The 23,996-nt window shown below is 39.0% G+C and overlaps 1 protein-coding gene across 1 annotated transcript in view; it reads right to left on the bottom strand.

Annotated features, from left to right (window-relative positions):
- Positions 1-23,996, bottom strand: part of ATXN10 (ataxin 10) — a 191,522-nt gene that overhangs the window by 97,137 nt on the left and 70,389 nt on the right. The window contains exons 8-9 of the mRNA XM_011984069.1: positions 16,709-16,817; positions 15,023-15,192 (exon numbers count right to left, since the gene is read on the bottom strand). Of these exons, the coding sequence (XP_011839459.1) occupies positions 15,023-15,192; positions 16,709-16,817 (279 nt within the window). The remainder of the gene's footprint in view (positions 1-15,022; positions 15,193-16,708; positions 16,818-23,996) is intronic.

The raw sequence follows: 23,996 nt of genomic DNA, 5'->3' as shown, positions 1-23,996 counted from the left end.
GGTGGCTGCCTGCCCAAGAGCCTGTTGCAAGGAGGGCCAAGACTTTTTTTTCTTGTTTGAGACGGAGTCTCACTCTGTTGCCCAGGCTGGAGTGCAGTGGCACAATCTCAGCTCACTGCAACCTCCGCCTCCATAGTTCAAGTGATCCTCCTGCCTCAGCCTCCCAAGTAGCTGGGACTACAGGCATGTACCATCATACTCAGCTAATTTTTTTGTATTTTTAGTAGAGACAGGGTTTCATCATGTTGGTCATACTGGTCTCAAACTCCTGACCTCAGGTGATCCACTGGCCTCGGCCTCCCAAAGTGCTGGGACTACAGGTCTGTGGGACTATTGAGAGAGCACTCCCACCACTGAGTGGATTTGAGGAAGCCTTGCCTGCACATTTAACTTAGAGAGGCAGAAAGACACAGTAAGCACAGGCTCTGAAGAGGATGAGATAAAACAAAACACACCTCTGAAACATCCCACTCAAGCCCATGCAGGAGGCATTCGTGGAAGGTCACTGTGACTGCTGTCATCAACAGTAATTTAATCCTCACAACAAATGCATGAGGCAAGTAAAATCATCTCCACTTTACAGAGGAAGAAAGGGAGACTCACGTAAGTCAACATGTCAGGTGTTGCCTGGAAAATCCTAGAATTTAAGCTGTTTTTTCCCCTAAATCAAAATTTCCCAGGCACCATGAAGGTGGGTCATCTCTCAGCAGCTCCTGCTTAGCTGACAGGACTCACTTTCGCACTTAGCCCCATAAGGCTCAGGAACCCAGGTTGCATCCTGCACTGGGCAGTGTGAGTATCATTCTCAGAGGCCAGAAATAAAACCCAGAGAGGCAGACAAGAGTGGAGGCAACCGGGATCCAACCAGGACAAGGTCCCTAGAGGCAAGAGTTGTAAGGACTGCAAACAAGTAGGTGGCTTTTGGCTTACAAAGGGCGGAGACAAGTTATGAAAAACTCTAGTCTAGGATGGGACCCCATTGGAGGCTGCCACTTCATAAAAATCTCTGTGTGCCAGTTAATAAGGTTTTGCGTTGCTCAGACATCTCAGTGGGGGACTAGGGAAGACCATTACCACAGGCAGCTAATGCATTCAGAGTCACATTGTCAGTGTGCTACTAGAATCCCAAGTCAAGAAATTGTATTAATATAAAAACTGAGATGGGCGCACTGGTTCACACCTGTAATCCCAGCACTTTGGAAGGCTGGGGCGGGTGGATTACCTGAAAGCGAGTTCGAGACCAGCCTGGCCATCTCTACTAAAAATGCAAAAAAATTAGCTGGGTGTGGTGGTGCACCCCTGTAATCCCAGCTACCAGGAAGACTGAGGCAGGAGAATCGCTTGATCCCAGGAGGCGGAGGTTGCAGTGAGCTGAGATGGCACATTTGCACTCCAGCCTGGGTAAGAATGAGATTCCACCTCAAAAAAAAAAAAAAAAAAAAAAGAAACGCTGGTAAGAGGTGGGTGGACCCTCTAGGACCCCAGGAGATGAAAACAAAAGCAAATCACTCAGTGAGTGCAAGTCCACAGCCAGGACCTATGGGACTTCTGCAGAAAAAGGTTTCTCCTAAGAAGATGCGATCAAGTTAAAAGACAAAAAAAGCACGGGGAGAAGAAACCACAGGTGGGAAGGAGGAGAGGAGGGGTTAAGGGAAGAGGGAAATGAGAGAGAACAAATGAGAAAAACTATACCCTAAAAACTAGAAATAAAAACAACCTCCAAGAGAAAATAAGTGTCTTAAATGACTCAAGACAAAGACGGACAACACAATAAAAACTCAGTGGATCGGCCGGACGCGGTGAGTCACACCTGTGATCCCAGCACTTTGGGAGGCCGAGGTGGGCGGATCACCTGAGGGTGGGAGTTCGAGACCACTGGGGAAACTCCATCCCTACTAAAAATACAAAAATTAGCTGGGCGTAGTGGTGCATGCCTGTAATCCCAGCTACTCAGGAGGCTGAGGAAGGAGAATCGCTTGAACCTGAGAGGCGCAGGTTGCGTCGATATGGTGCCATTGCACTCCAGCCTTGGCAACAAGAGCAAAACTCCGTTTAAAAAAAAAGAGTAAGTGGATCTGGAAAAAAAGCAAAATAATTCTCAGAAATGAGAGCTACAATAAGGAATCTACTAACGCTGAAAATGGCCTAACTCTTAGCTCCCACAGTGAGTGCAGAGCCCAGCCCCAACCCCAACTCCAACCCCAATCCCTCAGGTGCCACTGGGTCCTGCACTGTCCCACACACCTGCTCACCCACCGCCTGCAAGGCTGACCCACTCCTCTACCTGCCTAATTCTCTCATTCATCCTTCAAGGCCTGGTTCCAGGAGGTTCTGCCTGAAGTTCCAAGTAGGGGCCATTTATACCAAAAGCACTCAGGCACGTTTCTACTGCCTCTCAATCCTGTCACGCCCCACTTACTCTATGATACTGAAATGAGAGTTTCTACACCTGCCTCCTCCTCTACACTGTGAATCCCTCGAGAGAACACTAGGCCAAATCCATGTCTGCATTCCCAGTGTCTAGAATACTGGCTGGTACACAGCATATGGCAAACACATACTTGTTGAATTGAACTACAAGCTCTTACCACTATGCCAAAATAGCATGTTCATTCCTCTTTGGAGTAAAAAATATTCCCAACTTTAACTGCAATATAGCAGTAGGTTTGAATTCAAACTAAAACCCACAGCCTGAAACTAAGTATCATTTTTGTTCCATTAGAATATGATGGGTATGAAATTAAATTCTACCTGAATAAGATAAGCAGTCAGCTTTTAAAAGGTAGGGGTAGGGGGAGTCAGACAATGCCTTCAAGCACTGATGGGAAAAAAGTCTTTTATAGGAACATAACTTTGATCCTCTTAATTTTCAGCTGCTGCCAGGAAAAAAAAAAAAAAAACTAAATATGCTAAAGATCAAAACTGTTTTAGATGTGGGACAGACATTTCCATCTTACTATTATTATTTTTTTTTTTTAGAAAAGGGTAGAGCTACTTTCCAACATTTGAAATAAGAGCACTTTTCTCACTTAACCAAGGAAATGAAGCCTGGAGAGATATACAGACATTTCACAGGCAGATTTTCACTAGATTGAGGTATGTCATAGAAATCTTGAACATTCAAGCACTCAGTAAGAGCTGATGCACCCAAGTCAGAACACCTGACAACAGAGAGAAAATTCAAATTCCTATTCCTTTAAAGGGGAAAAACACATATAACACAGTGGAAGAATGATCTTTATACTTCCATCTCTGTCTGTCTCTTCCTCTCACTCTCTCTCTCAAAAACACATACAGCCTATCACCACCAGCCCAGCTATTAATTATCTCAGTTAGAAAATTTCTCCAGATCCAATGTTAATGTTTTAGTTTTAAAAATCTTTCAACTGAAAGTATAATTGAAACTGTCATTGCCAAAGCCCCCAGATCTTGGCCAAAGAAGGGTTAAGAGGTGTACAAAGTATAAAAGTAGAATAAAGAGGCTGGGTGTGGTGGCTCACGCCTGTAATCCCAGCACTTTGGGAGGCCGAGGTGGGTGGATCACTTGAGGTCAGGAATTCAAGACAAGCCTGGGTAACACGGTGAAACCCCATCTCTACTAAAAATATAATAATAAGCCAGGCATGGTGGCACATGCCTGTAATTCCAGGTACTCGAGAGGCTGAGGCAGAAGAATCGCTTGAACTCAAGAGGCAAAGGTTGCAGTGAGCTGAGATTGCACTATTGCACTCCAGCCTGGGCAACAAAGCGATACTCTGTCTCAAAAAAAACCCAGGAAAGTAGAAGAAAGAAAGAATTACTACAATCTCTAAGGAACGGAGCATGTTTTGTTCTTATGACAGAGAAAATCATGTACCCCTAGACATGTACCCCTTTCTTTTCTAAGAGCACCTCGTTGTTATTAAAGTAATTCATGTTCACTGTAAAGATCACAAAAAGTATACAGAAAAAAAAGAACCAATCTTTAATCCTCTCAGCCAGAGAGAATTACTATTAATATTGTACTATATTTCTTTTGGGTCATTTTGTCATGCACATATGTATTTGTGTACCTTAAATATACATGTAGCATAGATATAAAACATACACAAGTAGGGACTTATTAGGCACAGGGCTGTCTCCTGCTTCAAATTCCCACTTACTATGACATCATGAGCATTGTAACAATATACTAAATACTCTCAGAAAACATAACTTTTATTGGATGCATAACATTTAACCACAATTTATTAAAAACCCATTTTCCACTGATGAGAAAAAGTAGACTATTCTCAATATCAATAGTGCTGAAATAAGCATAATTATAAATGTATCTGAGCCTAAGTGCTTATTATGTCTTCTATTAATTATCTAACTTATTCTTCACAACCCTATGCCATAAATACTAACATTATTCCATATTTGGTTAAGTAAACTGAGTCACAGAGAGGCTAAATAACTTACTGAAGGTTACCAGCTATTATTTAGACGAATCTAGGTTTCAATGTAGGTAGGCTGGCTCCAGAGCCAGAGCTCCTCATTTATTTGTGGCCAAATCTACAATAATCTTTACTGTTTCTAATCCATAAAATACAGTGGCTTATTCTGAAAAATCAATTAAATATTATTCTGGTGTTTGTTACAGGCAAGCCTAGCTTCCTCCCAGCAGTGAGCCAGTTATTAACGGTTCCCCTTTTACACAAGCTTTCCTTTTCTCCCTGGGTTGTTGGATTATCCTTATCACATGGTAACTTTTTATAACTTCTCCTGGGTCTGTTTTGAAACTATGTTTGCCTCCACTAACCTACAAACTGTTGTAAATTGTTTTGATTATTTTTGCCTTGAAGTATATTTTAATATTGATGTGACAATTCCTGAATTATTTTCATTTTATAGTGAAAATTATGGCTTATTTTTCACAGTGGGATTTTAAGTGGCCTAGTAATAAAAATGAGTTTAAAAATAACTAATATCTTTACCATATTCCACACTTCCATACAGGAACAAGGTGCATCTCTCAGTTTATACAGCTGGTTTTCCCCTCACCTAAGCCTCAGATATTCTTCTTTTGGATATTGTGAAATAATTGTTTTTACTGTGAAACATAAATCCATTTAAAATCACTGTTGTTGGCCGGGCGTGGTGACTCACACCTGTAATCCCAGCACTTTGGGAGGCCAAGGTGGGCAGACTGCTTGAGCTCAGGACTTCAAGACCAGCCTGGGCAACACAGCAAAATCCCACTGCTAAAAAAATAAAAAATAAAAATGCGCCAGGCATGGTGACACACCTGTAGTACCAGCTACTTGGGTGGCTGAGGCAGGAGGATCGCTTGAGCACAGGACTACAGTGAGCTGCACGCCACTGTACTTCAGCCTGGGTGACAAAAGTGAGACCCTGTCTCAAAAATAAAATAAAATTAAATGAAATTAAAATGTCTGTTGTCTAAAAATTGATCATATGGCATAAGTAAAGAAAACTGATGAGCAGTTAGGAAAACTGGATTCATGACTTTTACAAACTGTGGAGTCATCATGGGCAGCACATCACTTCCCCAGTGTCTCCCTTTCTGTGCCTACAGTATGGGGTAAATTATGCTTCTCGGAAATATGCACGTGCCTGAAATGTAGCCCTCAACATGAACTTTAAAGAAACCATATTCAGGCCAGGCAAGGTGACTCAAACCTATAATCCCAGCACTTTGGGAGGCCAATGAAAGAGGACTGCCTGAGGCCAGGAGTTTGAGACCAGCCTGGGCAACATAGTGAGACTCTGTTTTTCTACCAAAAAAATTTTTTTAGTAGTCGGGCATGGTGGCACACGCCTGCAGTCCCAGTTACGTGGGAGGCTGAGGTAGAAGAATCGCTTGAGCCCATGAGTTTAAGGCTAAAATGAGCTATAATCACACCACTGCACTCCAGCCTGAGCAACAGAGCAAGACCCCACCTCTTAAAAAAGAATAAAAGGGAAAGAAAAAAGAAACCACATTTACTAAGACACTTCAGATGATAATGAAAAAAGTTCAGTAAGAATTGTGGAATACGCTGTATGTAATACAATGCCCCACCAACCCAAGGAGTCACACAAATTTGGTCATAGACTTCAAAGGATAAGTCTCAAACATCTCCTTTTGTGGAGACAGTGGAAGCAGTGGATGGTAACAGGAAAAGTATGGGCTCTGGAGTCAGAATTTGGTCTGCTATTGCTCCAAGCAAGTAACTACTCTAAGCTTGACTCACCAGTAAAGCAGGGAAAGTCATCCAGCGTCCATTAATTTCACTACACTATGTACCCGGTGTTACGGCAGGTGTTAAGCCAAATGTGATGTGTCTGCCTTCAAGGTGCTTAAAGCCTAGGGAGGAATACGTGGTGATGGGAATTCCATGATGAAGCACAGGTCAAGGGCCTGGAGCCCAGTTAGTCTGCAATAGTAATGGTAATCGACAATAGTACACTGTTATGTTGCAATTATATAATCAGTATCATTCTTCTTTATAAATAATGTTATGCATTTCCTGGAAAATAATAAGTCGATTATTGTATAACAAGATATAGAAAAGGGGTTTTTGGAGTCAAATGGTAGACCATCCTTTAAGTCTTCTAAAAAAAAATTTACAGCTGCAACAAACTAAACCATGATAGCTTTCCTCTAGATAGGAATTTTAATTTCATTTACTGTTACAGGAACTGTAAGTTCAGGAAACTAATGGTGACAGTTTGATTTATGAATTTTGACATATTTCTTGAACTCGGATTACATTACAAAGAAGTGGAATTCTAAGCAAGCCAGATCTTGCCTATACATTCAATCTTCAAATCAATAAGCTGAGATTTGGTACAACTTGCTTCTGACAAGAGGAAAAACATACAGTCCAATTGAGGTAAGACATTGCCCTGTAATTTAAAAGTTCCTTAACATACTTTCAGAATTGAGCTAGAACAGCTTTTGGAATTCACACAAAAAACACTTCAGCTCTTTAATAGAAAATAACGAGAGAGAAATTCAAGTCAGAGAGCATTTATGACAAGAATAAAAATTACTCTCATTCTAAAGAAAGTTCTCACATTTGTTTTCATTTTATTTCCTCCATAAAGCCCCATCTATTAGAAAAAGTAATATACACAGAATACAAAATATAAGTATTACTTTGAACTTTGCAAATCCTTGTGAAATGTCGTCTACAAATTTCTACGTAAATACATGAAATGGGGAGACATTGGAATGAACTATATCTTTTCAATTCCAGAGGGACTGGTGGGGGGGGGAAGGGAGGGGCAGGGAAGTATTATAGTTAGAGACATAAGGCAATCCATTATATACTTACATTTTTTTTTTTTTTAAGACAGAGTCTCACTCTGCTGCCCAGGCTAGAGCCTCGACCTATTGGGCTCAATCAACCCTCTCACCTTAGCACCCCCAAGGACCTGGAGTACTGGCTAATTTTTAAATTTTTTTGAGAAAGGGTCTTACTACGTTGCCCAGGCTGGTCTCAAACTCCTGGGCTCAAGCGATCCTCCTGCCTTGGCCCCCCAGGTAACTGGAAATACCGGCTATTTATTTTTTTAGAGACGGGAGGTCTTACTATGTTGCCCAGGCTGGTCTCAATCTTCTGGGCTCAACTGATCCTCCTGCCTCGGCTTCCGCAAGTACTAGGATTGCAGACATGAGATACTTCCTATACATGATCACATTTAATCCTCCCAACCCCACAAGGTGTAACTGCCCCTGTTTTATACATGAAGAAGCTGAGATTCAGAGAGGTTAAGACACTTGTCCAAATTTAAACAGCTAATAGATAGTCAACTAAGAGGCAACACTGAGTTTACTGAACTCTAAAGTTTCATAAGCTGTCTGCCTGTTGTAAGGTTCCTCTATGAAGAGCATACATGTGGATCCAATGTTACAAGCCAAGCAATGACAGAAAAGTCAGTGACAGGAGAACACAGTGCTCAGACATTTTCTGTTTCTTTTTTTTTTTAACCCTCACTGAGGCTAGAACGCAGTGGCACAATCATGGTGCACTGCAGCCTCGACCTCCTGGGCTCAAGCAATCCTCCTACCTCAGTCTCCCAAATAGCTGGGACTACAGGCATGCACCAACATATTCAGCTAATTTTTAAATGTTTTTTAGAGATGGAGTCTTATTATGTTGTCTGGCTGGTCTCCAACTTCTGAGCTCAAACAATCTCCTGCCTCAGCCTCCCAATGTGCTTGCTGGGTTTACAAGCATGAGCCACTGCACCTAGCCCCCCAGGCATTTTCAATAGCCTGCCTGGAATTCCCCAATTAGACAGGCAGAGAGTTAGGGTACTGAAGCTTCCTATAAAGAAAGAAAAATGTGTATCTGGGAAAGAGTGAATTAAGCCAGTATCATCCAGAAAGACCTTGGGAGATGGGTTTCATGAAAGACGAAACATCAAGGGAGAAGCAAAGACAAAAGTGGTGGTAACAGTGGTATAACTAAGAAGGGATGGAGGTTGCTAAAATAAAATTGAGTGATACCCAAATAAAATGTTTCATATGTCACAGTTTTACTGGTGATCAGTTTATGTACATGTATCACACTAAAGACTTATTAAGTAAAACCAAAAACAGCAGCACACGTATACTGAAATATGCATCAATATCAACAACCCATAACCTATTTACACACAGAAACTGATTATAGGTAGAGTATCAGTCAGGGGGCGAGTAGAGGGCAGAACAGTATAGTGAGGACTGTGGAAGAGAAAGTGTTTCTGCACATGTCAACAGGGTACCTGTGACCTTGAGTTCTGAAGGCCAAGTTAAGGTCACTCACGGAAAGTATGAAGGTTGAGAAGTCCACACAGTGCTAGTATAGGCTGAAAATATAGAAGCTGGCCCTGCATGAGCACCAAAGGTCATGCCACCCTGGCCTATTTCACAGTTGCAAAAAGAAAAACACTAACACATATTAGTTAAGCATTTATTTGTTTCTCTGCAGAGCAATCACTTGATCAATTATCCGAGTAACTGACAAGTCAGCCAGTACTGATGTACAAAACAGGTACTAATCCTCATTAAGAGCAACAACCTAAATAAAATCATTAGGAACCAGCCATAGATTTTTTTTTCAATTTCATGATTTAACAGGCAAATATGCTGCTTGAAAACATTTCAGACAGGAGGAAATAATAAAGGAGTTAATAATTTGCCTGTTCTTGGCTCCTCGCAACTAGATACAAAAGGCTGGAAAATAGTACACCCCACCAAAAAACCCACTAAAAATTCATCATGTTATGAATGTTTAACAACTGTAAATTCAGTCTTAAATTTTATTTAAGATTAATGAAAAAACTGCATTCAGATCTACAAAGCCTCAATCTGGGATTTAAAAAATATTTTTTAATTACTTGAAATTTTATATAATACAGATGTTCTTACAATCTAAAATATATGATTTGGGTCAAATAAAACTATGGCAAATTACAGTAAATTAGAATATATTCAAACATAAAAAAGACTTTCAAAAATAATTACAGAATCAGAATTTAGAGTAACATTAATTTTCATTTGAAAAGTTATTTTTACTAGTTTTTGTAAATATAGTCAGAAAATTATATAGTATATTTACACTCCTTGAACAGAACTGTGTTTTATTTGCTGTATATCCTCAGAACCTAAAAGTGTACTTGATACGTAGTAGACATTCAACATTCAATTTATTTTACAAATAAATTATCATTCAAGAAAAATTAGAAAAATTTACTAAATGCCTTCTATGTGCCAGGTACAATTTAGATGCTGGGAGTAACATGATGAGCAACACAAAGTTAATGAAAAATGTATTACAAAGATTGTTTTATGTATATAAATGAACCTGCCTTCAAAATTGAGAACTGAAGGGGCCAAATAAAGTTTGTCTTTAGATGTTGAACTTTTCCATACAGTACAGACCTACTTTAAAATTAAGGTATGCTTGTAATAAAAGGTTTATAGGCCATATATTTGACATGGGATCATCAAGTATGTGACTGCTGGGAATCTTTTCTATCAGGGAGAAGGAAGGAGGAAGAGGAAGGAGGAAGGAGGAGGAGGGAGAAGGAGGAAGGAGGAGGAGGAAGGAGGAGGAGGGAGAAGGAGGAAGGAGGAGGAGGAAGGAGGAGGAGGGAGAAGGAGGAAGGAGGAGGAGGAAGGAGGAGGAGGAAGAGGAGGAGAAGAAACTGAACAGCATTTCCATAACCTTTAGCAGAATGGACATACGGCCTATCCTAGTCAATAAAATTTCCTTGGCGTGCGGAAGGTAGATAAACTAGATCATCTGTCTGTCCGATTTGAAAAATGCATTTAGCTTTATGAAATAAAAATGTTTGGGTTTTCTTCTAATAAAGATTCACTTAAAGAGGTTATGACAATACTGAAGAAAAGAAGAATGGGGAAGAAAAAGGTAAACCATACATTCCTTATTCTAACAAAGAAGAAGTTGAAGAATGCTTTCTTCATATTTTCAGCATTAGTATCTTTGTGCTTCTTACAATAGAAACCAAAACAGAATCTCCATTTAGGTCCACAAAAGTTTAGAAGTAAACTAATCACTACAGTTGTATCAAGGAAATACTACGCAAGTTGAGAACAAAAAAACAAGGTAAGAATAAAAGTCAGTAAGGATTTGACACCTCCCTACCATGACGTGGTAAAGGGAAGTCTAGCAATTCCTTCACATTCAGGAAACACTACATCTATCACATGTACAGACTTAAGCATTAAAGACTCACAAGAATTTGGGGTAAAATACATTTCTGTGCAGATTTCCAATCTGAGGGCAGGTACCTTAGGTACCTTGATTCTCTTAAATCTTGCCCAAAGACAAATATCTCAAAGAAAGATGACCACCCTTCCAATTGATACCATGCTCCTGGCAGTCCAGTGCCTGTCCTTAGAGAGAAATGTTCCTGGCACAGCAAGCCCAGAGGAGACATCACCCCCCTGGTTCCTCTCTGACAGGCCTCACCACACAAACTTTTGCTACAGCTTCTAGTGCATATGTGTCATTCCACCACTAAAGTGACTGTCTTCTCCAGAGCATGCAGCACACGGCAATTCTCACTCAGCAAGTGCTAGCTGAGTTAAATCACACCTGGTCTCTGGGCTTTGGGTTTCTTCATTTAGAAAATGATGGTGGAAATATCTTTTCAGCCCTTTCCACAGAGGTATCATAAGGCTCCAACAAACTCAAGCAGATGAAAAGAGCTCCAGAAAATGGAAAGGGCCACAAGAGTATAAGGGCGCCATCCAGCAGGTGGGCACCATACTCACTGCAATGGATGAAGTTACACAGACAACACAGACACAGCTGGGCTTAAAAGACTCTTACTCAAAATTCAGAGGAATCAGGCAGTGCACAAAGATTTTAGGAAAATTTGTGTCATAACTAGTTTTGAGATTCTGATTCAAAGAGGCAAGCATGGTCCCTAGATGCTGTCAGAATGGAAGCTTCACAGAACATATTAATACCTTGCCTGACTTACCCATCAAAGGATCCCTAAGGTTGGGAACATTCGTATTTGATGAATGGTGAAATCAGAAACAAGGAGGAGAGGATCCCCAGAGTTCCAGACTTCAACCGGGAGGGAGTCGAAGGGGTCTGGCTGGCCTAGGAGACCCAGACTGACCAGCCTCCAGCCTGAAGTCCCTCAGGAAGTCTATTTTAAACCCTTTTCTCCAACCTTTTGGAAAGTTCTCACCATTGTGCAGGGAAGTGAGCATAGGCCTGGGAACTCAATAGGCAAACAAATCTAAATTCTACCCTGGGCTCTGCACCTCACTAACTGGATGGCCTCTCCTTAAAATGTGGTTACCAGAACCTGCTTTGCAAGGCTGATGCAAAGATTAAAGTTGATAATACATGCAATTCACTAAGCACAATGCCAGGACATAGTAAACACTAAACAATAAATCATCAGTCCCTTTTGTCTTCTGGGCAAAGGAGGAACCCAAATTAGGCTAGATGCTACGAAATCTCTCCCAACTCAGATCTTTAGTCTTGGAGCAGAGACAGAGCCAAATTTCCCTTAAAGCCCTAGCGGGGTTAGAAGTGAGACAACCCATCAAGACAAAACACTGAGAATTACTGGTCCCGTGATAAGGACCTGCTACATAACCATCCATTCCATTTTCCCAAAACTATAACCAAAGTCATCTGAGTACTAGTGAACTCTATCCCTTGAGGCAACAATGAGCAAGGCAAGTATCTGTAACACCCAGCTGGAACCAGGACTTGGCTACAAGAATAAAGAAGACTCCAGCACATTCAGAATAAGATTTCGGTGTTGTGTCAGTCTTTGGAAGGAGGAAAAAAATCCCAGAGGTAATGCTTTCAGGTTCAGGCCTTTTGTTGACACAGGTAAGAAACTGGGAGAAACAGAGGCATTTGAGTTGATACTCAAAGAATGAACTCCTTCATACCCTCTAAACTGTTTGCTGAGAAATCAGCAGTGCTATTAGTAACTGCACAAGTGACAGGACACAGCATTGACTTCCTGTGCGCCCCAGTGACCTCTACACAGCAGCACTTGGGCACACTCCATATTTACTTATGGTGCAATCTGATCCTGACTTCAGTGAGTTATTTCACAAGCCTTTTAAGGGTTACTACATTTTGTTCCTATAAGAGGCCAGTCCAAATTAGCAACAAAAGAATAGTTAAACAAACACAAGAAAAACCACCTTTTGCGCTCAAGAAAGGCAGTCCTGGTCATTAAAAAGGTAAAGTGTTTTATTCTCTATCAACTTTCTTTAGCAAAAATCAGTCCAGTAATTTCCCAAGGGGGAATTAGTAGTCTCACTCTCCTGAAGATGAGGACTGCCAAAATGGTGTGCCCATATACTAAAAGTGCAAGTTGTCTAGCATTTGGTTCTGTGTCATGTCTCCCAGGAATTATTCCAGTTGTCAATGGCTGCGTAACAAACTACCCCAACATTTAGCATCTTAAAGTGGCCATTTTATTTTCAGTCCTTCTCCCTGCCTTTGGTTTTCAGACTAGATGATTTCTAATGATGTATCTTAAAGTGTACTGGCTCTTCCCTCTGTGATCTTTCTTGAGGTTAAGCACATTCGGTACTTTTTTTTAAATTTTAGATACTATATTTTTCAGTTCCAGAATCTCCATTTGGTTCTTTTTTATAGTTTCTATTTCTCTGCTGAGATATCCTATCTTTTCACTCTTATGAAGCGTATTTCCTTTACATCGTTGAGCATGGTTACATTTGCTACTTTAAAATCCTTGTCTGCTAAGCCCAGTAGCTGAGTCCTCTCACAGTCAGTCTCTGCTGATTATCTTTTCAGTTGAGAACAGGTCACATTTTCCTGAACGTCAAGTAGTTTTAAACTGTATCCTGGACATTACAGGATATATTATGCTGTAGCAATTCTGGATTATATTAAATTCCTCTAAAGAGTGTTGGTTTTTTTTTTAGAGGGCAATTATCAATTATCTACAGTGTAAGTTGGACTTACACTATAAACTCTAGGGTGGGAGCTCAAATCTCAATACAATTACTTCACCCTTAGCTTAGCTGCTTGGAGCCTGCCCCACACGTGTGATTCAGGCATTAGCAGAGATTTAGGTAGTTGACACCCAGAGTTTGGGGTCTGTTTTCTACTTTCCACAATTGCCCCCTCACTTTCCAATGCTATGGTTGCCCTCAAACTGTTCTTTGATTCTTCAAGCTAGAAAGACTGAAGATTTTGTAACTGACTTTTCACTGCCCTGCCTGCCACATACTGTGTCATTCCCTTCTTCCAAGTGTCAATTTCACTCCAGAATCTGCCCGTTTGTGTCAAATTTGAGTGTCTTCACACGACTGTTTTTTGTCCGAAGTTTATAATTGCTATTTGAAGAAGGATCAGTCCAACAGTAACTTCCTGGGCTACTAACAGAAGCAGGACCTACATCACTTATTTGTTTTCCCTACTTGTCACTTTTTCTCATAATACTATAAGTCATAAATTCAGAAAGGGCTTTGCCCAGTAGGGGGGCCCTGATCTATGTGGCATCAGCTGGGCAAGTAAGAAACTGAGGATGGATCTACTCCCAAGGTGGTTTCTCACACACATCTCATGCCTTGGTGTTCATTCACTAGGCTTTTCCTCTCTCCTCATTGTATCTTATCTTCCAGGGCTTTTCCGTGTGTATTCAGCAACTCACAGCAAGGTGATATCTGGGAATCTATACTTCTTACATGGTGACTGGCTTCTAAGAAGCCAGAAATAGAATCAGCTAGACCAGTTACGGGCTATGCTAGAAATAGTATAGGATCATATATTTGATTCCTCACAGCAGCCACAGGGCCTGCCCAGATTCAAGTGGATGGAGAAATAGATGCCAACCCTTGGCAGAGGAGTGGCAAAGTCATACTGCAAAGAAACACATGTACAACGCAAGACATTCTGCCACCATCTTAGAAAAATATAATCTGGCACAAATTTAATTAATATTTAACTAAGCAAATCAAATGCCACCCAGAGTAAAACTCCAGAAAAATACAGAAAGGTGAGATCAATCTGAAGCATATGGTCCAATTGCCCTGAGATCTTTCTTACCATTCTCTCACATTCTCAATCTAATTACCTTTAAGCTGTTCTGCACATAAGAGGTTTCTAAAAGCAGCCTACTAGGTCCTCAAAGACTTCATACTTAAATATTATATTCCTTTTATATCCATTTTAAAACACCTAGAAGAAAAGGCTTATGATGCTATCATCCATAAACATAGGATATAGATCTAAGCTTTGTTTTTTCTTAATAGGCAATAATAACTAGTGTTTATTAAATATCTACTGTGTGTCAGAAATTTCTCTAGGCTCCAAAGAGCCTATATGTTAACATATACATATATACATACATACGTGTATGTATACGTAGGGGTGTGTGTATGTGTATACATATAAAATATACATCTCTCTATCCAAGCTACTTTCTAAGCACCTCAGGTTTTCACTCCAAAAGAGTGAATGTCTGCCAAAGACTATATTCTAAACGAAGCTATACATGTATAACACATACTAAGAAATCCTCTTACCTTGTCTTGGTTATCTTTATTCTTGTAACACAGATTTCCAATCAGACGAATAAGATGAGACTTAAACCCCTCGGCCACATTGGAGATGTCACCTTCTGCTCTCACGCAACCACAATTACTGAAGATGTTTGTGGTTTCCTTTCCAGTTACATGAATCACCCGTAAAAGATCTATAACCAAAAGAGTAAACTTCATTTTCTACAGAAAAGTAACTTTTAGTATTTTGTACTAATAGTTTTCCATAACCAAATCTAATTTATTTTAATAGACTAAAGGTAGAGCACAGAAAGCTTTATTTAAATAATGATTACAAGGCTCTTCTGTCTTTGCTTTAAATAAGGATTAAAAGGCTCTTCTGCCTTTGCTTTAAAGTTTGTGACTCTAGTTTTGGGGAGATAAGCCATAATGACTACCCCAACTCAGAGTTTCTATTTATCTACGAAGGAAAGTTAGCTAAAAGTTTGCTAGCATCTTTCTTACAAAAAGGTTTCCAATCTCAACTTCTTTATGAAAGAACTCTTCTAATAACTTCAGTCAGTGAAGTCTAAAACACAGTATCTATCCATAATGACGCATATGACAGAAACCAAGAAGAGTGCTTATTTTTCCCTCATCCGACTGGCCAAATCATCAGAAGCCAGCATGTGTTCTCCATACTTCACTCCAGCTACCTTCAGGAGAAAGAACTTACTACTGCTCTACTCTGTGAGCACCTCCAGGCAGCCAATGAAAACAGACAATCTTCCCGGAACTGCATTTCAGTGTTTCCACATTTAACCCTCTCAACAAACCTATACAGGAAAGTATCCCTTTCCCAATGTTATAATGAAGAAAACAACAGGCTCAGAAAAGTGCAGAGCTGGGATGGCAACCCACATCGAGCCTGGCTCCAAACTCAGGCTCTTTCCATAATCACTCAGTGTCCCAGGTTCACGGTGCTTTATTCAAATTATCACTAAAAGCACTGTACTCAAAATAAAACACTGATGAGGAATTCTAAGGATCTTCCTCTACAGCTCACTGCTAGCTCATCTATCCTGCTAGACACAAAGTCCTCGTTCTCAGTACACTGGTCTCCAGAGTAAGTATCATCTTTTTAAAGGAAAAAATTGCAAATAATGCATAGCAAACCTAAGCATAGTCAGCCACAAGGAACAAGTTCTACGTCAATTATTTTGCAAACAGCTTTTTAGCAAGGTTGGTAATACTTTTAACAATGGTTTCTTGTTTAAAACCACTTTCTCATAAGATTTGTATATATAATGTGTATAAAACACCATTCTATGTGTTCACTAAATGTAAATGGGAAAAATTTACTGCCACATTTTGCAAAGCTATAGTAATATAAAACCACAATCATCATCACAAACCTCCCCTGCCCCACCACCTTCATCACATCCTATATTGATGAAACATCTACCATGTGCATCTACAGGCACTGTTATCCTCATGTTACTGAGAAGGAATCTTCAGTTAAGCAGAAGGGAAGTGGCTGAAAAACCATGTGGGCTCAGGTTTATCTGGCCCGCCTGAACTGTTACAACACTGTGATTCCTCTCAAAAAAATATATTCACAAAATTCCCAAAAGTACACTGAAAATTAAGGATTTGTATTTGGATTTACATTACAGTATGACAAGCCAAAGATTTCTTAGCTAAAAATACAATGTGTGATATTTCACTCACCAATCACTCTTTCCAGCAAGCCAGGGAAAACCTGCAGATAGCCGAGCAGCTCAGTATTCGCAGTCATTTCGCACAGGACATCGAGAAGCCTAATCGTAGCCAGTGCCTCCTAGAAAGAAAATAAAACATAACTTTAAAGCATAGTTTAAGTGAAATGATTTAACTGTTATAAATAACTGTAAGAGAATAAAATATTTCAAAAAATTTAAAGTCAGGGCTTGTAATAAGTCAAAGAGAAAAACAAAACTATGAAGAACAAAACAGAAGTACGAAATATGTACACGACTCATCATTTTCACTAACAGCAGACATCTGCCATCAAGAATGCAAGATTATGTGTCATTATGTGTCTTCTTGGAGCAAAGAGTCAGAAAAGTTCTTATTCAAGCAAAAAGACATTCCAACAGTGGAATAAATGTTCAAAATTACTAGCTACGTACATGACATTTATGCAAATACTTTCTTTTTAAAGCATTCCCAGCATGCAAATTCCACTTTAAAGATACAAATAGCCCATGAAATACATTAATTTCTTGTCCACAGAAATCCTGTAAAATGCTGTGGTTGAAAAAACTCTGGCTTTAAGAACTTGCATAATTTCTGGGTAAATATGAACTTCTATGCAATATCTTGGTAGATCAGAAAGACAGTATTATTTGAAAACGCTACTTCACATAGCTACTAAATAATTTATTATCAAATACACTGCATGACCAAGAAACTGCCCGGTACCAACTGCATAGCATTAGTCTATATAAAAATTTTAAATGTAACTTTTGTATAGATTTTGAACCCCATTTTTAAAGTACCCATTATTTGACAAAATGTGGCAGAGATTATAAAGTTAGTCCATAAAGATAACATTCTTCACTTTGGGAGGCCGAAGTCAGAGGATCACTTGAGGTCAAGAGTTCAAGATCAGCCTGGTCAATATGGTGAAATCCCGTCTCCACTAAAAAAATATAAAAATTAGTCAGGCGTGGTAGCGGGCGCCTGTAATCCCAGCTACTAGGGAGGCTGAGGCAGGAGAATCATTTCAACCCAGGAGGCGGAGGTTGCAGTGAGCCAAGATCATGCCACTGGACTCTGGCCGAGGCAACAGAGCAAGACTCTGTCTCAACCAAAAAAAAAAGAACATTCTTCAAAAGAAAGACAAATTACTTCCTTGTTAATGCTAAACGTGTATTTACTGCTTTCTAATTAAGAGATTTAAAGGTAATATATTAACATAGTATTCTGAAATCTCAAAATAAATAGCAAGAAACAACACATATTTTTAATGTCTTGGATCTTTAATTTTATATCACAGCCTTCTTTTGCTAAAGAGTTAAAGGGGAAAAATCTCGATTAGAAGTCTAAAGTTAGTACCATGTTAAAACGAGTCTTGACCAAGTCCATCAATTTCACAAAGCTTCAACAACCTCTTTTGTTAAAGGCGTAGTTGCCCAGATTGTTTTCTTGAGATACCACTGCTCCTTCAAGAATAGACCTGGCGCAGACCATGCAAAAGGTAACTGTGGACACCTCGTCCTAGCAGATAACAAAGACGCTATTACAGGCTACTAGGGTCATGTCAGAAATTCGGAATCAGAAACAACTTGATGAGGCTCCCACTGGCCAGCGGTGGCACATTAAACAACAGAAAGAATTATGGCAGCAGACTGAAAACAAAGCGAGTGATTTTAAAGCTATGGCTTCCTGATGAAAATAAAACAAAACAAACCAACTCACTGGTCATCTTTGAATGATGCCACAAAACCAACTCATTACTCTGAAGATTGGTAATCAAGGGGGAAAACAATCAAGCACTTATCCTGCCTTTCTTCATCCCGTGTACCTCACAGAACCTAAGAATTGATTAGGGAAAGTTTCTCTTTAAAAAATATTCCTGCTAATAAACAAAGAATGAACAATAATGTTAAAATGCCACCATTCTGCAACCCCTAAAGAATTCATGGATCTAGGTCATCATTAATGACTGCTAATATCACAGAGAGATAACCAAGCCTCATGTGCCTCTTGATGAAAACAGTATTACCAACAACGAAACACTACTGCAAAAATAAACAAAAAAAATACCTAACCCAAATCTGAATATGCCTCTGGAACTAATTTTCATTCACTGGAAATGCAAGGTACAGAAGAATATGTTAAGTGCCACCCTGGAGACATACTCATCAAAATCTGAAATCTAGAAAAGTCTATGGGAAAAACAAGCCAGTTTCTCCAACAAATAAGTAGCAAAGAGGAAAAAAAAGAAGAGGGAAGGGGAACCTATACACTAGAGTAAAGTTATGTCAATCAGTTGCAACATACGGCCCTTCTCTGTATGCGGTTTCAACAAAACAAACTTGAAAAAGATTATTAGACAATGGGGGAAATCTGAATAGTATTTATTTGATAATACATGTTATTATTAGTTATTTTAGATGTTCACATCGTATTATACTTGTATCTGATGACTCCTTATCTTTTAGAGTAACTGATGAAATATGTTGGAGCTTTGAATCAGTCCACGGCAACTGGCATAAGAACGAGTGGAACTGTGGAGGAGAGAAGAATGGTGATGAAGGGGAAGCTGCTGAAGCCAGGGGATGGCAGATGGAGTTTAAGTACACTTTCTTCTTAGTCTATGTTTGAAATTTTCCACGTTAAAACGACATGAATAAAATTAGAGGTTGGAAGAGATGAACTGGAAGTCTCCTTCCAGCTCTTAAATTCTATGATATTAACTAAAATAAACCTAAAAGAAAATTAATCTATCCCCACCTAACACATCCCCAATTTTAGTCATTAAAATCATTTTATTAATGAAGTGTTTTTAATGAGCATCTGGAAATTAGTAATGAAAGAACAGCCAGGAAAATTTATTCTCTTAAAAAATAAGATTAATGAGTAAAATGCCCTTCCAGATATTTAAAAGTCTTATGAAACTAATATTAATTAAATCAGGCACCAGCAAAAAAAAAAAAAAAGACAAGCAAATGAAGGGAACATTGTGAAAGATTTTGAAGCGAGCAAAAAAAAAAAAAAAAAAAAAAAAAGATTAGTCTCCTGTCTAGCTTACCTGTCTCAGTTAACACTGTCATTTAGTATCTTTGAGCAATTTTACAGCTTTGTGAGTTACAGAAAACTTATATTAATACAGAATTATTCCTGTCCATTAAAATGCAAATTAGTTATATCTGCCTGGACTGCAACTCCTTTCTCCATAGATCAGTTTTTGCATTTACTTGTATGTTCATTTCAGCGTTCCTTTATGGCATATAAACGCATCTCTCTCTGAATTCTCCCTTCTCCAGCTGTTAACATCTTACTGGTTCCCTCCAATTTGTTTGGAGGGAACCAGTAATTGTCCAAATAAATAAAAGAATTTAGGATATGATACAGGTAGGTGGGAGGATCCTCAAGCCCAGGAGCTGGAGAATACAGCAAGCTATGATTGCACCACTACACTCTAGCCTGGGCAACAGGGCAAGACTCTGTCTCAATTAAGAAAAAAAAATTAGTGGAAAGGATAAGATTATTCACTAAATGGTACTGAAATAATAATGAACAGATAACATTTAGGGAACATTAACTTGTACCAATCGGCATATTAAATGTTTATATTCAAATACAACCTGGCTGGGCACGGTGGCTCACGCCTATAATCCTAGCACTTTGGGAGCCTGAGGTGGGTGGATCACCCAAAGTCAAGAGTTCAAGACCAGCCTGGCCAACATGGCAAAATCCCATCTCTACTAAAAATACAAAAATTAGCCGGGCATGGTGGTGGATACTTATAATCCCAGCTACACAGGAGGCTCAGGCAGGAGAATCAGTTAAACCCGGGAGATGGAGGTTGCAGTGAGCCAAGACCTCACCACTGCATTCCAGCCTGGGCAACAGAGCAAGACTCTATCTCAAAATTTAAAAAAATAACAATAATATAACCCATTTCAAGAAAAAGAAGGGCAGAGAGAGGATGAGTAACTTTTCCAAGATCATATACCTGTAACAGAAGAAATCAAGATTCAAACCCAGTCAGTCTCATACCAAAGATTTTATAATCTTGAATAGTCAAAAGACATAAATAATTCATTTGGATCCATAACTCACTCCTTGCTCAAAAATAAATTCTAGATAAATAAAAAATGAGAACTAAGTACTGAAAGAACTAGACAATGTAAGTGAATATTTCCACGATCTAAGTGGAGAATTTCCTTAAAAAACAAACAAACAAAAATCTTCTCCGCTGTCAGCTCTCAAAAAAAAAAAAAAAAAAGAAATCCAGAGACCAGAAGGATAAAATTGATAACCTTAATTAAACACAAATAAAAAACGACTAAAAGGCTAACAGAACATCAGAGATAAATTCAAACAAAAATTACGTGAACAATAGTTTACTGTATGTATGACAGAAAGATTAATTTCCAGAAAATGCTTTTTAATAAATGCATTTTAAAGAGTAACCTAATATGCAAAACAAACATAATGGTCACTGAAAAACATTAATGAGAAATAGTAATTAAATCAGATCTGTAAAGGGCAGCTCATGCAATCTTGTGTTGCATTGGTGTGCAATTTAGAAATCTCTCTAAAGTTTTTAAAAATACCTAATTCTTCAACCCAGCAATTCAACTCCAGGAATTTATAATCTCAGATTTACTTGTCTGAAATTTGTACAAGGATGTTCACTATAACATTATTTATAAAGGTTAAAAGAAAAAAAAAGCCACCTGAAAGCAGTTGAAACGTCTATAGGGAACAAATGAAAAAATTATGATACGTCTATATAATTAAATAAATATAAATACGTCTATATAATTAAATAAATATTATTTATTAAAAACATACAATGAATATACACATGCTAAAGTGCAAAGATGTACAAGTTATATCATAAGTAAAAATAGCAAGTTGAAGAATAGTGTAAAAAATGAAAACAAAAAACATATAGGTGCGTATACATGAAGAAAGATCTTTGAAAAGAAAACAAAAAAAAAGGATATGCATATAGATCTATAGAAAACAAACGGAGGCTGGGCAAAAAGGGGAAAACTTTGTAACTTTTTTTTTTTTTAAGATGGGAGTCTTGCTCTGTCACCCAGGCTGAAGTGCAATGGCACAATCTCGGCTCACTGCAACCTCCGCCTCCCGGGTTCAAGCGATTCTCCTGCCTCCACCTCCCGAGTAGCTGGGATTACAGGCATCCGCCACCACGCCAGGCTAATTTTTGTATTTTTAGTAGAAACAGGGTCTCACCATGTTGGTCAGGCTGGTCTCAAACTCCTGACCTCAGGCGATCAGCCCACCTCAGCCTCCCAAAGTGTTGGGATTATAGGCCTGAGTCACCAGGCCCAACTGAAACTTTATGTTTCACTGACTTCAGCTTAAATAATTTTTAACAACAAAGCATATACTATTTGCCTAATACAAACATTTAAGCCCTTCATATGTGGAAAAAATGCACTATTTATTGTAGAATATGTATTAAATATGTATTATATAGCTAAATATGTAATACCTACTGCATAACAGGTACTACAGTATGGCCTAAACTGGGGTTGCAAAGATTAAAACAGAATGCAAATCCCACAACCTGAGGACAATTATTGTAATATATGGGTATCAGAAAATACAAAGCTAAAAAGAATGTTTTTTAAGCTTTCAGAGAAAAGGCAAGGCTTGCCACAAGTGAACAAGATTCAGAACTGACAAAAATATATCAAAAACTGGAAACAAGTATACAAAATATATCAAAAGACAGGAATAAGTACATTAATATGAGAACCCAAAACTATTTTTATAAAGAAACATATGAAGAAAACCTTAGGATTTTAAAGCCAAACAATTACATCAATTAAAAAACATGTGCTATAAATACAACTGTTTCCATTCTCACTTTTCAGTCATAGCATTGAGAACTTTATTGAATATCTATCTTCTCCTAAAAAGATCACCAATGAGTGCAGTGGTTTGGGTTTGGCAGAAGAATGGCTGGGGAGGAGGAGGCAGGTGGAAAGCCCTATCTGTAGCTTTTGCTGGTTTCCATGGCATAACTACTTCCACCATGGATGATTTCAAGGTACCAACAATTTAACAATCAGCTCATAAATTTCTAAGCACTCAATAATCAACACTTAGAAGTTACCACAGGCCAGCTCCAGCATACCACTTGGTCTTTGGCATATTTAAATACTGGCATAAGGGGTCCCCTTTAAAAAAAAAAGTATGACATATCTACATTAATATGCACAAGTCATAAATGTATAACTCAATAAATTTCCAAAAGTAAATTAATTTGTCTTTGCAAAAGAAACCTGCCTATGTTTTTTTGTTGTTGTTGTTGTTTTTGAGACAGGGTCTCACTCTCCCCCAGGCTGGAGTGCAGTAGTGCAATCGCAGCTCACTGCAGCCTCAACCTTCTGGGCTTAGGCAAGCCTCCCACCTCAGCCTCCCCAGTAGCTAGGACCACAGGCGCACACCACCATGCCCAGCTAATTCTTTTTTCTTTTGTACAGATGGAGTCTCCTTATGTCGCCCAGGCTGGTCTCCAACTCCTGGGCTTAAGCAATCCTCCCACACCTTGGTGCCCCAAATTATTGGGATTACAGGTATGAGCCACTGTTCCCAGTCTAAAATTTTCCATTCCATTAATATATAAAAATACTTCCGATCTTAGAGAAGAAAGTCTGAAGGAAAAATAAAAGTTTTCCTAAATATGAAAAGTATTTTCAGGAATTTCTCACTACAATACTGAAATCACCTATCCTTTAATCAGAAGTGCCTTGAAAAGTTTAAAGATGTGACCTGTCTTTTCTCTGTCTCCTAGAGAATTTTTAAAACTTTTCTTAAGCACGACTCACTGCTCCTCCTGCTGGAAACAAAGGCAAATCTATCTCCAGAAAGTAAACGCAAGCCCCTGAATAAAGACCTTTCTTTTCTATCACAGAAAATGAGAACTAAAGTAATGGCCTGATTATAAGACCTAACATGGTCTATATGACAAAGCACAGAAAATCAATACCAAAATGGTCCTGAACAAAAGTATATTCACAAAAAAGGAAATACACTCTCGTGGTCGAGCAGTCACAGCCATGAGCTGCATTTACAACAGGAGTTAACAATTTCACAGTATTACACACTACTCTCTGGGAAACACTACAGATCACATTCTCTACCTTCCCACCTGTGGACAGTGGATGAGTATCCACTCTGGATTCCAATCCCTCTCCTCCAGTCTCACCCATTTGCCGATGGTGATTCCAGCATCAATTACTCCCTTTCTACCTGACCATTCATA

The sequence above is a fragment of the Mandrillus leucophaeus genome, unplaced genomic scaffold (genome assembly GCF_000951045.1).
Source record: "Mandrillus leucophaeus isolate KB7577 unplaced genomic scaffold, Mleu.le_1.0 Scaffold26, whole genome shotgun sequence".
NCBI classification, from domain to species: domain Eukaryota; kingdom Metazoa; phylum Chordata; class Mammalia; order Primates; family Cercopithecidae; genus Mandrillus; species Mandrillus leucophaeus.
Note: the sequence above shows the minus strand (reverse complement) of the source record. Positions and strands in the feature narration are given on the sequence as shown.